The 17,537-nt window shown below is 37.9% G+C and overlaps 1 protein-coding gene and 1 long non-coding RNA gene across 5 annotated transcripts in view; one reads left to right on the top strand and one right to left on the bottom strand.

Moving 5' to 3' along the window:
* The window catches only part of PLD1 (phospholipase D1), a 268,046-nt gene that overhangs the window by 147,875 nt on the left and 102,634 nt on the right, over positions 1-17,537 (top strand). For all 4 annotated transcript variants that reach the window (XM_074298190.1, XM_074298191.1, XM_074298192.1 and 1 more), the window contains 4 exons: positions 1,200-1,292; positions 13,975-14,127; positions 15,120-15,269; positions 17,195-17,278. In XM_074298190.1, coding sequence (XP_074154291.1) covers positions 1,200-1,292; positions 13,975-14,127; positions 15,120-15,269; positions 17,195-17,278 — 480 coding nt within the window. The remainder of the gene's footprint in view (positions 1-1,199; positions 1,293-13,974; positions 14,128-15,119; positions 15,270-17,194; positions 17,279-17,537) is intronic.
* LOC141560285 (uncharacterized) lies at positions 3,132-17,507 on the bottom strand. The gene is made up of 4 exons (XR_012487686.1): positions 17,420-17,507; positions 16,999-17,109; positions 4,205-4,268; positions 3,132-3,220 (listed from the first exon to the last, which is right to left on the bottom strand). It is a non-coding gene; the product is annotated as an uncharacterized LOC141560285 (long non-coding RNA).

The raw sequence follows: 17,537 nt of genomic DNA, 5'->3' as shown, positions 1-17,537 counted from the left end.
GGTTGGATTGAAATGAAATAAGAGTACTTTCCTTCTGAATATTTTACAAGAATGAGTAACAATCCTCAGTGGGCTAGGTATTTAAAAGTTATTTTTGTGAATGCAATATAGATTACATCAAGGGTGATCCATTTCTCCAACTTTTATCCCCTTGAATTGAAAAAATGTCATGATTTAAAGAGTTTGACTTTGTTGGGGGTGGTTGTGTATGTTGTACGTGGAGTATATGCTATGTATGTGTGTATCACCCTCAAGATCAGTCTGTTTGACCTGTACCCAATAACCACAAAGGGTTTAGAACAGGGAGGATCATAGAGATCATCTGCTTCCCAGCCTTAGAGGAATCCAAGAATCACTACCCAGCTGGCGGTGCCCTAGTGCTTAGACAACTGGGTTTGGAGTTAGGAAGATCTGAGTTCCAATCTAACTTCGGACACTACTAGCTATGTTACTCAAGTAACCTAGCTTCAGCCTCAGTTTTTGCATCTGGAATATGGGGATGATGATAGCACCTACCTCCTAGAACTATTTTCTGCATTGAATGAGATATTTGTAAAGTGCAAACCTCAGAGCTCTAGAGAAGCTATTAATAAGAAGAAATATGACTAGTGTCAATAATACACGACTCAGCAGTTAGGTGAAGTACAAAGTAAGGAACCAAGCCTTTCCAAGTCTGAATTCTCAGGCCAGGTTTACCTTAGTGGCAAATTAATTTAGCGTTTCTTTTGTCATAAAAAGAAATTTCCCAGAGCAGGTAGACTTCAAATGTCATGCCAAATATTATCACATTTAATCCTCACAACAACCCAGGGAAGTAAGTGCTATTATCTCCCTTTTATATTTTCCTGAAGCCTGCATCGTTATAGGTAACTTGCCCAGGATCACATGGCTAGTAAAGCACTTGAGGCAGGATTTTATTTATGTCTTGAGATTCTATGCCAGGTGCTGTCTGTCTACTTCACCACCTGTTGTATCAGGTGTATCAAACTCCACTTGAGACATTGCTCAGGTAGATGATCTCAGTTAAATCACTTCCCTTCCTCTGAAATTCATTTAAAAATGGGAATAATACCTGTAGAATCACCCTTACAAAGTTGTTATGAGGCTCCAGTAAGGTGATGTACAAAAGAAACTCTGTCAATTTTAAATTTATGATAAAATATAAAGTTTGTAAATGTAAAATATTGCAATTATTTCAGAGAGGGCATGATAATGAAAAGATCTGGAGGACATCGAATACCTGGTCTGAATTGCTGTGGCCATGGAAGAGCCTGCTATCGGTGGTCCAAGAGGTAGGATCTGTGAGCTCTTTTATACTTTAATAAATGGTGACCTTTCTGTTCTTACTGGTGTAGCATCTGTCTGCTTCCTGCCATAAAAGAACTGCATCATACACACACCATCTTTCTCATATTGGCCTTTTAATTAATTTAGTGCTCTTCTTAGATATGGCTGACTAACAAAATTGATTTAGGGGCAGAAGTTTGAGAATGTAAATAACATATTTCTTCTCCCTTCAAATCAAGTAGACCCTTAGATATGTTCAAGTTGATGTCCAATTCATACTTGGCTTCCTTTTATTGTAAAAAATGACTCATATAGCAACAGTATTTTCAAGAGATTTCTCCTTAGTTGTAGGGTTTTTGAAAACCAGTATTGGCTTTGGAGTCAGAGGAAGTTCCTAGCTCTTGCCCTTACTTTTTGGGCCTCAGTTTCTACATCTGTGAAATGAGGGATTTGGATCAGATGTTGAGATCTCTTCTACCTCTTAGTCAAGAAGCAGCCAGTCAACAAGTAATTATCCAGCTCTTACTATGTTTCAAGCATTGTACAGTTATTTTGTTCAGTCATTCAGTTGTGTTTAATTCAGTTGTACACAGAAAGAAAAATGGTGTCTGTCCTCATAGAAATGACATTTTAATAGGGGAAGAGAATGCATAAAAAGGAGTGGAAAGGAGGTGAAAGGTGGTAGGTATGGTGGAGAAAATCTGGAGTCTAGCCTGGTCTGGAATGGCTGGCCTGAAACCCCCCCCCCCCATCAGATATTCCTATATAAATGAAAGTGGTAATCCCATGAAACTAGGTCCCTTGTGGATATTTCCACTTTGCTGAATTGAAATTTATATCGGAAAGCATTTAGACATCTCCAACCATCTCTATAAACATGCTCAAAGTTTTTCATAGCAAAACCCTAAACAAAAGGGCCCTTTGGACGATCATGTCATGATCATTTGTTTTCTCCAACAAATTGTTGGGACTTTTCAATTGCTTTCCACCCTTGTTATTTCCCCCCCCCCTGAGGCTGGGGTTAAGTGACTTGCCCAGGGTCACACAGCTAGGAAGTGTTAAGTGTCTGAGACCAGATTTGAACTCTGGTCTTCCTGAATTCAAGGCTGGTGCTCTATCCACTGCACCACCTAGCTGCCCCCCACCCTTTTGTTATTTATCCTTAGGTCTCAAAGAGGACCATGACAGCTGGGAGTTGATGCCATGACTTGCTACTGAATTAGATTTAAGTGAGGCAGGGATGTCCCAGGTCACAAACAATGACCAAGTAGGGCTTGACCTGGGACCTAATATCAGCCAATCTGTGAAGACCATGAGAAAACAAATTAGAGAAAACCACTTGTTTAGAGTGGAAGCTCCTTGAGGGCAGGGAATCCTTCTCAGGTTATTTGTCTTCCTAGCCCTAATGTCTGCACCAAGGAAATGCTTAGTAAATAACAGCAATAATGGCAACAAATGGAAATGACTATCAAATTGACTTGAAATGAATTTCTGAGAAAAATATTACTCTGGGAAGTTTGAATCTAACTTCACATAAACTAATCTTTGGGATAAATGAAATTACTTTTAAAATGTTCTCACCACTCCTTTCTATTTGGCTTCAATGACATTGCCAGAGATCCCCTGCTGATTTAATTACTTGAGGATGAAATGTGCTTTCACGTTAACATTTTTAAGGAACACATTTTCAAGTTGATTGGTTCCATATTATTAAGCATCTCCTGACTGTGCTTTATAAATTAAGAAGAATAACAAGATCAAATGGGGAGAATGATTACATCATGTGGACAGATTCAGGGAGTACATTTCCTGTAGAACAGATGGTTTAGTGGGTAGAGGTGGGAGTCATTTTGAAAATTATTTGACACCTGGCTGTGACCATTCCTTTATCGTGTCTCCCATGAAAGCCCTCCTGAGTCCTTGGTCTTTATTCCTAGAATGGCCATAAGCCGAGAAGAAGGAAACACCAACCAGTTAGTAAATTTTCAAGCAGAGTAATAAAATTTTAGAGTATCAAGGTATTGCAGGTTCCCACAGGCCTCTTACTTCCCCTGCCAATGGCTACATTCTATATATAAATATTAGATTATCTATGGGTACCTGTATACCATATATATATGTATATTTGTGTGTGTGTGTTATATATATATATAAAAAATGTGTGTGTGCATGTATGTATATATCATATATATACACACACACATATATGTATGTATATATATGTATATATATATGGTAAGGAAGAAAGAGAAGGAAAGAGAAGAGAAATGAGAGGAGAGGAGATTCAGAGACAGACAGAAAGAGACACAGACACAGAGACAGAAAGAGGCAGAGAGAGGGAGAGAGAGATGGAGAGATAATGTGTAGGTGCACGTCATCATGTTACAGAGAAATTTGGTGTCTCCAGTAAATTCTTGAGCCTTTGTTGCATTGCACTATGGAAGGAACTTGGTATGACAGAAAAGGCAAATGTTTAATACCAAAGGTAAAGCTCATTCCACTTTTGAAATAGTCTCCATGTGGGACACTTTTTATTCCAACTGATATCAAGTCCAGCGATCTCTTTGCATTTTTCACCCCTTATTCCTAGTTTTAGGATCAATTGAATAAGTCTGTTCTTTCTTACACACAAAGGTCCTTCCTACTCCTTGGTCTAGTAATCTACTTGCTGTCAAGAAGGAGATGTTGGTCTGGTATGACTTCTTATGGAAGAGCACAGGATGGCTCAGAGTTACCACTTCGCATTTTGAATTTGTACTAGTCCTCCCTTTGATAAAATATTCTTGAATTTTGCCAGGAATTAAAGCCAGGCTCACTGGCCTGTTGTTAAAAGACTCCAAAATGTGAACTGTCAGACATAATGTCTACTCTGTGCCAAGTACTAGAGATACAAAAAAAGGGCAAAAGCATCCCTTACCTTGAGAGAGCTCACAATCTTTTGGACATGAGTAGGGAAGCAGTAGGTGGCTCAATGGCTGGGCCTGGAATCAAGAATATCTGAGTTCAGATCTCGCTTCAATACTTACTGTGTGATCCTGGGCAAGTCACTTCATCCTGTTTGCCTCAGTTTCTTCATCTATAAAGAAGGAAATGGCAAACCACTCTGATATCTTTGCCAAAAACAAAACCATACCAAACCAAACCAAAAAACAAAACAAAACAAAAACAATCAACAAACAATCAAAAAAAAAAAAAACACCTTGTAACCCTATATACATACAATATTGATGTACTATGGCCCACAGGATTATGACTGGGAAAAAAACAAAACAAAAAAAACAACAACAGAAGGAAGAACATAACTATAACTACCTGTAAACCAGGTATTGATGGGATACATGGGAGGTAATTACTGAGGGAAGGCACTAAGATAGGTCAGGAATTTTGGCTGAGATTTGAAGGAAGCCAGGCAACCCAGAAAATGAAGGAAAGGGAAAGAAACCTCTGCATGTGGAGAGAAGGTAAAGATGCAAAAAACTGAGACATAGGATATCTTGTATGAGGAAGCTAGGATAGCCAGTCACTGGATCCAAGAGTAAGTGGTAGGGACCAAGGTATAAGAAAGAAGCCTGGAAAGTCAATGAGCCCAGTTAGCTGAAGTTTAATTAGTCAACCAGTATTCATTTAGCACTTATTATGTGCCAAGTACCTTGCTAGGCACTGGAGTCCAAGTGCCAAAAATCAAACAGTTCCTGTTTTATATTCAACATTTAGGAAGTGTTTCTTTGGATAAATACAAAGTAAGCAAGCACAAACTCATTTAGATTCAGTCTGAGAGGGAACAGTTGGTATCTAAGTTGCCTCTTGAAGGAAGAAAGGGGTTGCCTGGGGCATAAGAGTAAGAATGAGTAGTTTCTACTCCTGGGGACATCCAGACAAGGAGGAAGAGAGAGAAAGCCAGTGTGGCTGAATCACAGCATTCCAAAAGGGCAGTAAAGAACATCCAGTGAGACTGGTACAATAGATCGGGATCAGATTGTGAGGGACTTTAAAAGTCAAACTGAGGAGTCTGTGATTGGTTATAGGAAACCAGGGACACTGATCGACTTGGGGAGTCTTGTGATCAGAATTCTGCTTAAGGAAAGTTGTTTAGGCAGCAGGGTAAAGGATGGACTGCTCTGATGAGAACCTTGGGACTAGGAAACCAGTTGTGATCCTGAGATGATTGTAATCATCTCAGCAAAATGGGAAGATGAGGGTTTGAATTAAAGGGATAGCCATTAGAATCAAGTGAAGAGAAGGAAAAGAACATGAGGGATGTTGTGAATTTGGCTAGAAATGGTCAGATTTGGGGAGTGAGAAAGAAAAATTGGAGTTGATTTTCAAATTACAAACTGGGACTGGGAAAGTAGAGGTGCCTTAGGAGAAAGAGGAAAGTTTGGAGGAGAGAGATTGGGGAATGATAATGAATTAATTTTAGGACATCCAGATAAATTTTTTTTTAGACAATTCATTTCTTCCCCATTAGAATCCTCCTTCTCCTCTTCCTTTCCTTCTCCTTCTTCCAAAGCAAAATCACATGGCTGGTTAATGTAAAGTGGTTCTTTAGAATTTTATTCTTGAGAACTTCCTATTCCTTCTTGACTAACTTCTCTACAGAATTTTACATCATGGGATCCTATGAACCCTTTAAAATAAATAATTTTATTATTATTTTAAAATTTTTTTAAAAAGAATAAATACCCCCCCACACCCCAAATCTGGATTACACGTCTGACGACTATTAGCTTTCCCTTCTTCCGTTGAAAATCCAGAGATGGGGAAGTCACCTAAAATAGGTGATTAGCCCAGGCATATGTAAGTGTCTGAGGTTGTATTTGAATTCAATTCCTAGCTCTGAGGCTGCTTCCCTTATCATCATATGTTTGGGATAAAGAGACCTACCCAAATTGACTACTATAGAGATCACTCATAGAAAGCAGAATTCTTTATTAGAATCTCAAGAAGCAGACCCCATCTTGGTCTGCGAGCCAAAGCCCACAGCAGGACAGAGAGCCACTCCCTTGAAAATGTTCACAGTATTTATACGTTTCAGACAAAGAACCCCCCAAAATCCCACCCTCTATATGGTGTGATTGGTCACATGAGTCTATTCCCCTATATGGTCAGTAGAATGTAGTAGATGTATAGCTTTCTCATCAGTGTCTGGATCTTATCTAAAATCACATGCTTCCTCACCCCAGATCCTCTTTTGGACAGTGGAATGTAGTCCAGGCCTTATCTAAAATGTTTCTTAAACTGAGGCCTTTAAGGCCTTAGATAACAATCCCTGATCAATCTCTGCTTGATCTGTAAGTTCTTCACCTTTTCCCCCACACACCTACTACCTCCCTGCACCATTTCTTCTACCTTTTGAAGGATGAAAACTGTCATTAAAACAAGAGAAGAAATATGCCTTTGTTAGAAGGAACTAGCCACAATATGGATTATGTTTGTGAACCAGATGTGCCATCTTCACTTCAATGCTAGTTACTATTTTTTTTTTGTTTGTTCCTGAATTTCTTCATTTCAGTAAATCTTCTTATTATGTGGATTCATTTCAACTTTTTTTTTTTTTAATTCATTTTTCCAAATTATCCCCTCCCTCCCTCCACTCCCTCCCCCCGATGACAGGTAATCCCATACATTTTACATGTGTTACAATTCATTTCAACTCTTTAGTCCCTTTTACTGTCTTGTTTTTTCCAAAAAAGTATATCCTTCCAGAGCTATATCCAATCATAAGTCTCATTCCCCTAATTTTGAGTGAATATCTATGAGGTCCTTTTTGATTCATTGAGATAATAACTCATGATACCTGTAACTTTGAGTATTTATATAAAGATATAGTTCTGTCAAGTCTTCTAGTTTTTTACTCTTTTACCTGAATTTTGCCTTATTCAAACTTCTGGATATTTTTGATAATTTTGTATAATTCTTCGCACATTACAATCACGTTCTGTGATGTCCAGCCTGTTGAAATGCAGTTGGTTTTGTCAGATTAGATTTATAAGACTCTAGCTAAGTAAGTGACTAGGTGATACAGTGGATACAGTAGCTGGACCTACACAGGGCAAGACCTGAATTCAAATTCAGTCTCATTACTGGCTGTGTAGCCCTAACGCCAATCACTTAACTTCTTTGGTTTACCTATCTATAAAAGGTATAAATAATAGCACTTCCTATCTAGGGTTGTCATGAGAATAAAATTAGATAACATTTGTACAGTGCTTTGATAAATCTAGTTATTATAATATATATATTTTTATTAAGACTTGTTAGATGCATTCTACTCCTTTTTTAAAATTAATTTTATAATTATAATTTTTTTTGGACAGTACATATGCATGGGTAAATTTTTTTTTTTTTTTTTTTTTTTTACAAGAGTATCCCTTGTATTCACTTTTCCAAATTTTCCCCTCCCTCCCTCTACTCCCTCCCCTAGATGACAGGCTATCCCATACATATTAAATGTGTTACAGTATATCCTTAATACAATATATGTGTGTAAAACCAAATTTCTTGTTGGTGCATTCCACTCCTAATTAGGAAGCTATTAGTTTGTAATTAAAGCTGTGATCCTCCAAATTCAAGTCCTGATATTAGACATCTTCTTAAACATAATGTTCACTTCCCCAGTCTATTATCTCTTCTGTTGTTCTGGCCTTTGACTAACAGCAATAATGGAAACCCGCTCTCTGCCCTGAAGGTCTTTCTTCAATTTCTTGCCCAAGACTTTTTATCCCACATTCCTCTTGCTACCACACCTCCACCTCCCACATGAATCACTCGAAGTGGGAAGCAGTCATCCAGTTTAACAGGTCTTTGAAAATCCTTTGCTACCTCCTGGGCACATTCTCTGGGAAGATCTCTTATGACCAAGTCAACAAATATCTGCCTCAGCTGATCTGTACCAGATGAGTTCTCTTCACCTGAGAGTATTTGTTTATCATCATCATCATCATCATCATCATCATCATCATCATCATCATCACAGGGCCAGCAGCTCCTCCCTCACAAAGTCTAATTCCTTCCTTTTTTCCTTCCTCCCTGAGCACCAAGAACTGTTTGAGTGCTCATTGATCAAGAATGACTTAATTATAGTTTTTCTCCTAGAAACAGGGGGATAGATTAACATCATAGAATTGCAGTATTAAAGGGGATCCTCATTAGTCATTTCATCCATCATTTCCCATTGCATTAATCTTATCTGCATCGTCCCTGATAAATAGTCATCTCACTAGAGTTTATAGACCTCCAGTGGCAGAGATACACTACTTGTTCTATTGCTTGAGATAGCCATTCCATTTTTGTTCACCCTATCCCTTTTATATATATGGATAACGTTAATATACAGAGATGTAGATGATTTATGTGGGTTTATTTTATATCCTTCAGTTTTGAAAAGTTGTTAATTATTTTAAGTACTTTTTAGTTGATTCTCTAAATATACTCATCTTCAATGAGAGGCAGTTTTGTTTCCTCATTGCCTATTTAATTCCTCCAATTTCTCTTTCTCCTCATTGCCAAATCTAACATTTCAAATACAATATTGAATAATAGTAGTAATCATAGGCATCCTTATTTTACCTCAATTCTTATTGGGAATGCTTCTAGCTCACATGTAGGTAATGTTTATGTGTGTATACACACACACATATATACACAGTATATATTTTATACACACACACACACACACACACACAGACTGACCCTGGAATCAGGAAGATCTGAGTGAGTTCAAAATCATCCTCAGATACTTAGCTATGCAATCCTGGGCAAGCCTGTGAACCTCTGCTTAAAGTGCGGATAATAATAGAACCTACTTCTCAGGGTTGTTGTTTGAGTTTCTAATGTGACAACATATGTAAAACTCTTAGCACAGAGCCTGGCACAGAGTGGGCACTATGTAAATGTTATCTATATCATTATTGTTTTTCTTTATTCCAAACATTTATCTCTGTTTATCCTCCTGAGCTTGACATTCTTTTCCCTCCAACCTTTTGGCAGGTAGGAATTCCTTTTTGCTTCCTCATATCCTTTGTCTTTCACCTTTGGTTTTCATATAAAATTCTTCTTCTTCCCTTTTTAAAAGAAATCCTTTATTCTCCCTGATAACCTTGAGAGGAGAAATGCTTTCTTCAGACATTCATACCTTCTCTTTTAGGAGGAAGACCTTGTTAGTCTTTTGAGCAGAAACAACAACTTTTCAAAGCTGAAGGATATAAAATAAACCCACATAAATCATCTATATCTCTGTATATTAGCATTATCCATATATATAAAAGGGATAGGGTGAGCAAAAATGGAATGGCTATGAGAGAAATAGAAATATAGCATCCTCTATGTGGGCTACTGCAAAAAATTCCTGGTTTCCCTACATTTTTTTTTTTTTTTCTGCTGAGGCAATTGGGGTTAAATGACTTGCTCAGGATCACATAGCTAGGAAGTGTTACGAGTCTGAGACTAGGTATAAACTCAGGTCCTCCTAACTTCAGAGTTGGTGCTCTATCCATGGTTTCCCTATATCTTGAAAGTGACAACCTCTTTGTTCTCTGGAGAAATACTCTGGTAAATTGCTACTGGGGATTTTCAAGTCCAGAGATATCATTTGTCAATACCTTGACCCCTACACCTACCTTCCTTTCTCTTAGGTAATCTCTGGCTGACTTACCCATTCAGAACCATTTTGTGGTTTTATTTATTTATTTATTTTTGAGACAATCAGAATTTAATGACTACTAGTAACTGTCTGAGGCTGAATTCGAACTCAAGTCCTCTTGGCTCCAGAGCCTGAGCTTTATCCACTGTGCCATCTATCTCTTTCTTTAGTCTTAACTCTTCCTCTTACTTCAGTTTTAGTCCCTCTTCTGCTCCTATAAATTCCCATGTTACTCCAAAATTTCTCTCCCCAGATGAATCTTGTGCATTATTTATAGCTCTGCATCTCCTTTGCAATTCCTTTTCTTTCTTTCTCATAAGTTACTGTTTGACTCCTTCAGCCACACCGCCTTTTCTTTCCCAGGGAAGCTAAAAGTAGAATTATAACTTTGGGTTACGATTCCATTGGAATTTATGGGTTTCAAAACCATAGTGTTCCATTCAATCTAGGAGTGTCTGAGAGCTTGAACGCTGGCCAGAAAGCCAAGGCGAGGTAGTTGTTGCCATGTGATTGTGCACATTTACTTTACTGAACTGTGAGTTCACCCAGTGATTGAGTATTATGGGATGTGTCAGTAGATCAATGAATATTATCTTCTGGCTGGCTGATACTCATTTACTCATTAACAACACTGCTTCTGTCGCCCACAATTCATCGTAAAGTCATCTATACTTGTCAGGAGTGTTCTTTGAGCGTTGCAATCCTGTGATTTATGTCATTGTTGTTAGGACTTGTGTTAATAATAGTGCCATCATCAGAGATCTAAGGACAAAGCGAGGCTGGGGGAGGTATCGTGGTATAAGAGGAGGAGCACCAAATTCAGAGGCAAAAGCTTTGTATACTGTTCCCATTTATTTTGACCACTTAGTAGTCATTTTCATCTATTAAATTTGGTGGGGGGGGGGGGATACTTAAGACTATAGAAAGTGGCAACATGACAAAGTATTTCCTAATGCCAGAAATGTAATAGATACCAGGAAACACACTGGATAGAACACTGGACTTGGAGTCAAGATGATCTGAGTTCAAATTCTGCCTCAGACACATATTAGTTGTGCGATTTGCCTCAGTTTCCTTATCTGTCAAATGAATACAATATCCTAGAATCGTTGAATTGATAACATGAAATACTATTTGTAAAGTTCTTTGCAAATTTTAACATATAAATATGTTGTTATTAATGGCTATGTCAAGTAATCCCTCAGTGCCCTAGACAATTCATTAAGTCTGTAAGTTGCAGAGCATCCAGGGAGGGACTTTACCCTCAAGAACCTTCCCAGGCACAAATCCCAAGCACCTCACAACATGGTTGTGAAGTTCCATTAAGGTCAAACACATGAAATTGTCTCACTATTATAAAATCTTATGGAAGCAGATAGTATAGTAATTCCATTCAGTAATTCAGCGAGCATTTCTTAACTGCCTGAAATGTGCTAGATACTGGGGATATTGAAATTAAAGATGAAAAGATAGTCCTCCCCCCAAGATGCTTAGATTTTGCCAAGGGGAAAGAATATCTCCATAGGTAAGAAAGTGGTAAGTACAAATAGGGACAAAGAAGTTGTGGTGACCACTGGGAGAATCAGGAAAGACTTCTAGCAGGAGGTGAGATTGCCCAGAGCCTTGAAGGAGGGAGAGTCCCAAGAGGTGAGGGAACAGAGTGTCTTAGGGTTGAGGGTAGAGGGGATACAGGGATGGGGATGGAGGTGAGAGATGGGATGTCATGTGCAGGGGATAGAACCGGACTAGCCAGTCTGCCTGGGACATGAGGACAAATGAAGTACAGTCAGCTTGGAAAGGTAAGGGGCAACCAAATGATGCAACAGTCCAGGTGGGAGGTGAAGTGATGAGGACGTGAGCCAGGATGATTGTGGCATTAGTGGAAGGGAGACAGATGTCAGAGATATTGCTGGAAAGAATAAGTAAGACTTAGCCATTGATTGTGGGTGAGGGTGAAGAAGAAGGAAGGAGCAAAAATCAATTGATCCATGAAGCATTTATTAAGTGCCTACTACATACCAATTACTGTGTATGCAAAACTAGGTGCTGGTACAAAACTGACCTCAGACAACATCTAATCTTTACCTACTGAGACCCAAGGAGATTAGGTAATTTGGTCAGAGCCACATAGATAGGTGGGATTTGAACCTAGGTCCTGTGACTCCAGAACTGGAATTCTTTCTACTATTAACTTAAAAGGCATAATATTAATTCTAAATGAACTCATTCTCCCCCTGGGATGGCTCTGGGATCTCATTGACATATCACTCCCCCTAGTGGCACAGATTGAAATCTATTCCCACCTTCTCAACCTCTCCACCATTTCTCCATGTCCTCCTGCAAATCCCCCACAAGGCATATCCCCCAATACATTAGGGTCCACTGTGCAGTTGCACTTTTAAAAATGTTGCTTGTTGAATGAATGAGAAAAATTAATTTACAAGCATCACCTTCACTTAAAAAAAACCAAAAAACAATAAAATGCCAGATATTTAAAAAATCCAAATAGATAAAGCAGAGAAGTTTAGGAGTTAGTGGCTATTTTATAAAGACTTCCACCATGATTTTACTTTAAATAGTCAGACTCTTTAGCCTATTTAAATCATTTCACTGTAAAAGTTTTCATTCAATTTTTGTCATCTCGTCCATTAAAGTGAGAGACATTCATGCAAGATTGGTTCCCAAAGTTAAATCTGCTGAAACTTAGATTCAGAAGAAATCCGTGTTCAAATACAGCCTCTGATCTTACCAGTGATGTGAACATTTACAGATTAATTAACCTTGCCTTCAATGCTTTCTTATGCAAAATGGGGATGATGGGGAACTCAGTTCTTTAGTTAGAAAGCTGTGAGTTGCAGTTAGTAAAGATCTGAATTTAAATCCTGCTCCTGAAATGTACTTGTTTCTATCCTAAGTCGCCTAACCTTGTAATGCCCCCAAGCAACTCTCAAAGATTTAATTTGCAGGGTAGATACTGGTTTAAAAATAGTTCTCATGAGGGGCTACTAGGTAATACAGTGGACAGAGCATTGGCCCTGGATCCAGTCAGAAAACCTGAGTTCAAATCCAGTTTCAGATATTAGTAGCTGTGGGACCCTGAGCAAGTCACTTAACCCCAATTGCCTCAAAAAAAAAAATCACATGTACTGCTAAAGGGAATTTCATTACCATTGAAATTATTGGTCTGTTCCCTTGCTGCTGCCACCTCTGAATTAAACATATGGATATGTTGATTGTTATTGTACAATTGTGATCCTATTTTTGTGGGCCCTATCCCGTAGAGATTGCAGCCTGTCCAACCTTCTCCTCTCCACCATTTGTATTTCTCAACCATGCTTTTAGTTTTGTCCTGATGAGTGACAATGCAATATGTCTGGGTTTATGATTTGGTTAAAATCTCTTCATTTTTAACTTCATTTAACTTGGTGATTTCTTATGAATTCTGAAAACAAGTCATAGTCTGGGGTCAACAAGGATGTGCAAAGTAGAATGGTCACATAATGATGGGCTTCCTATATTGATTGAAAGGAGAATTATATGATATTTCTAGTATCAGTAGGTAGATGGAGAAATGGATAGGTCCCTGTGCCCAGAATCAGAAAGAGCTAAGTTCAAGTGCACTATCAGACATTTACTAGCTTGGTAACCCTGAGCAAGTCATTTAATCTCTGTCTGCCTCAGTTTTTTTTACTGCAAAATTATAATAGTAACACCCACCTCCCAGGATTGTGAGCCTGAAATGAGATAGTATTTGTAAAGCCCTTAAAACACATAGTAGGGGGCAGCTAGGTGGCACAGTGGATAGAGCACCAGCCTTGAATTCAGGAGGACCCGAGTTCAAATCTGATCTCAGACACTTAACACGTCCTAGCTGTGTGACCCTAGGCAAGTCACTTAACCCCAGCCTCAGAGGGGGAAAAACAAAACAAAAAAAAAAAAAAACACATAGTAGGCACTTAAGAAATTTCTTTTGTTTGCTTTTTACTAAAGCACCAGGTTATTATTTCCCTTGATTGATTCTATGGAACTTCCATATATCCTTGCAGGTGGTTAATAGTGAAAGATTCCTTCTTACTCTACATGAAGCCTGACAGTGGAGCCATCGCATTTGTCCTTTTGGTAGACAAAGAATTCAGCATTAAGATGGGAAAGAAGGAAACTGAAACAAAATATGGGCTCCGGATTGATAATCTTTCCAGGTGAGAATTTTTGGCTCCTTTCAGTATTTCCAAAAATTTTTCTCTCACTTATCCTTTGCATTTTGAAAAGTTTTGGTCTGATTAGGAATACATAGATTTACATGGATTGATGTCATTATAATAATGCATGATTGAAATAGTGGGTGACCTAGTTAGAGACAGGAATAACCAGTGGAATATCCGTGTGCCTCATTGGTTTTCTCAAAGAGGGCAAAGGTATGGGAGATCCATTATATATTAAGAAATATATAAGAGTTTGATGAGACAGGCTGGCATGGATACCGGGTGATGATTTCACTGAAAGGAATATCAACAATTACAAGGTCAAAATTGGAGTATTATATTAGATTTAACACATATTTTAACATATTTAACATATTCAGGATTGTTTGCCATCTAGGGTAGGGGGTGAGAGAAAGGAGGAGAAAGTCTGAAACACAAGGCTATGCAAGGGTCATGTTGTCAAATTATCCATGCAGATGTTTCGAAAATAAAAAACTATTTTAAAAAATTGGAGTATTTTAATGACATAAACATCCATTTTTGAGTGAAAATGTTCGAGAGAGAGAGAGAGAGAGAGAGAGAGAGAGAGAGAGAGAGAGAGAGAGAGAGAGAGAGATAGGGAGTTGGTGAGAGAACACCTCAAAGGCCCAGTTTTATGCCCCACTTCTGGCTCATCCTGATCATGTGTCCCTAGGAAATTTACTTACCATAGGAAAATAATTTAACCTCTTAGTACCCCCAGGAAATTTTCCAAAACCCTAAGTTGCAGAGAAGATTCTGACCTACAGTAATAGAGAGGATTTCCTCAGGATGGTGGGGTGAAATAATTTACAGGTTCAATGCTATCTCACTAAAATGTAGGTAATTTGGGAATATTGTGTGACATGTTTAACCCTCAGCCTGCATCCTCAGAACAGAAATTCCATTGTAGAAATGGGACATAGGTCATCATTTCTGCCCCTAAACCCTCTTTCTTCTTCCGTTTATAGGACATTGATTTTGAAATGTAACAGCTACAGACATGCACGGTGGTGGGGTGGGGCCATTGAAGAATTTATTCAGAAACACGGTGCCAATTTCCTCAAAGAGCACAGGTTTGGATCTTATGCTGCGATCCAGGAGAACACCTTAGCCAAATGGTAAAGAATTTTCCTTCTAGGTACAGCAGAGATTCTTAACCTGAAGTCCATGATTTCGAGGGGGGGGGGGGGGAGGGTGGTCTGTGAATTTGAATGGGGAAAAATATATCTTTATTTTAAATAATCTCTCATTATAATTAACATTTTTTTCCCACTATAAATGTAGGCAACACATCACAACAATATTAGTAGAACTTTTGACTTTATAATGAATAGAAATCACAGATGTTTTCATATTGCATTACATTTGTTGCAAGTCATTACTTTGAGATTGCTATAGTTATTAGAGCCACTGTTGAATGACAGATGATCACAGTCTTCCTTTCTGTAGACTTCATTTCAATCTAATTGGTTTCATTTGTAATTCTGTATATTTCATTTAATGAGATTAAAGACATCATTCTGAGAATGGGTCCCTAAATTTTCTCAAATATACTAAGAGATTATGAATCTCTGATCTATGGCTTTCTTTCTTTAGTATTCTACAATATAATTAGAATAATGAAATAATCAGATAACAAATTGTGATCTTTTAAAATTTAGATGCTTTTTTTTCCCCCTTTTTTGAAAAAATTTGCCATCATGTGAAAGAATGGAATGAAATGAGTTTTCTTACATAAGTATCTTAAGAATTTTTTTTCCCAGTGGATAAGTTTTTAATCTTGCAAGTTGAGTTCTGAACTTTCAGTCATATAGAAAATAAACAGGGCTTTTTCTCTTTGGTACATTAGGGAATCAGTGTGGTAGGATGAAAAAGACCATTATAGGATTTACACTTAGAGAGCCTAGGTTCAAACCTTCATCATTTAGCTCAGTGATCTTGAATAAATTCCCTGAAACTCTCTGAGACTTGGTTTCCTCATCTGAGAGAGATTAGATGGCCTCTTCCTGGCCAAGGTCTATTATCCTATAAATATTCAAAGAATTTACTTGTGAGTTAATTTCCCTTTAATAACAAATCACATTTAGGTTGAATTGTTTTCCTTTCCCACTCATTAATAGCCATTAATGGTTATTGTAAAGTCTTAGAAGAAAAGCTTTCTGTGGTTTCATGCTGAGAGCTAGAACTCTCCCATTTAGTGGTCAATGACTTGCTTCCAGAGCTGTAGGACAATCAGCTCCATTAGGAAGTCATCCTTGGAGTGTCCCAAAATTATTGTTAGTAATACCCTATTTTACATGAATTTTAAATGATCACTTAAAATAAAAGGATCAAGGCAGTATTTTCTAGCTCAGGACTCAGAATTAAAACAGAGCACACAGGCAGGAAGACCTAGGTCTAAAACCATCTTCCAGCATTTAACTAGCTAGATTTGACAGTGTCATTTAATTTTTTTCTTATTTAACATGAATATGAGAAAGCCTGTAGTTATACCTCCCATAAGATTATTATGAGGATCAGACAGGATAGGGATAAATAAAGAACTCTTTTAAGTCTCTACCTGCTATATAGAAATGTTATTTCTTCATGTTGCCTATCCTTGAACCATTTAAGGAGAATAGATTACATCATTCTCTTTACTGCACTCATTAAGTATGGAATTTTCCAATTATGTTTACTGGTTCTATTAAACCATTGGTTGTTTTTATTAATCCTAGCTATATGGCAGCTACAGGGTTGGATTTTAGAATCTGGAAAAATGGGATTCAAATTCTTCTTCTGACTTATTCTGGTCAAGTGACTTAGGTGTTTTGGGCAAATCTCTAAGACTATAAGGTACAAACTTACAGTTGTCAATATTTGTTAATGTAAAGTGATCAAGAGCATGATTTGTTCATTTACATCTGGTAGAGGGATCTCTATCCTGGGAATACTTTTTACACTGATGAAATCACAGATCTGAAATGAAAAGAAACAAATTAGAGATTTGGTTTTCTTTTTGGTGAAACTTTTTTTTACAAAATACTTATTTGTTTTCTTGCAGGTATGTTAATGCAAAAGGGTATTTTGAAGACATTGCAAATGCCATGGAAGAAGCCAAAGAAGAGATTTTCATCACGGATTGGTGGTTAGTAATCACAAGTGGGGATCTGGTCCAAAGGTCTCCCTGTTCTATGCTTCCCACAATGTGGAGCCCTGTGCAAAAGACTTACACTATGGAAACTAACATCACAACCAGATGGTTTGGCAGGGGTCCGAACCAACTCACAGCTCAAGTCTCCAGTCAAAGACCTTTTCAGAAAACTTGGCATCCAGGCAGGGCCTTAATATCTTCAACTTGGAGATTTCTTTTTCTGTTGAAAGACGCCCAACTGTTTACTTCAGTG

The sequence above is a fragment of the Sminthopsis crassicaudata genome, chromosome 3 (genome assembly GCF_048593235.1).
Source record: "Sminthopsis crassicaudata isolate SCR6 chromosome 3, ASM4859323v1, whole genome shotgun sequence".
NCBI lineage: Eukaryota > Metazoa > Chordata > Mammalia > Dasyuromorphia > Dasyuridae > Sminthopsis > Sminthopsis crassicaudata.
The sequence above is the reverse complement of the archived record's forward strand: the minus strand, read 5'-3'. Positions and strand labels throughout refer to the sequence as shown.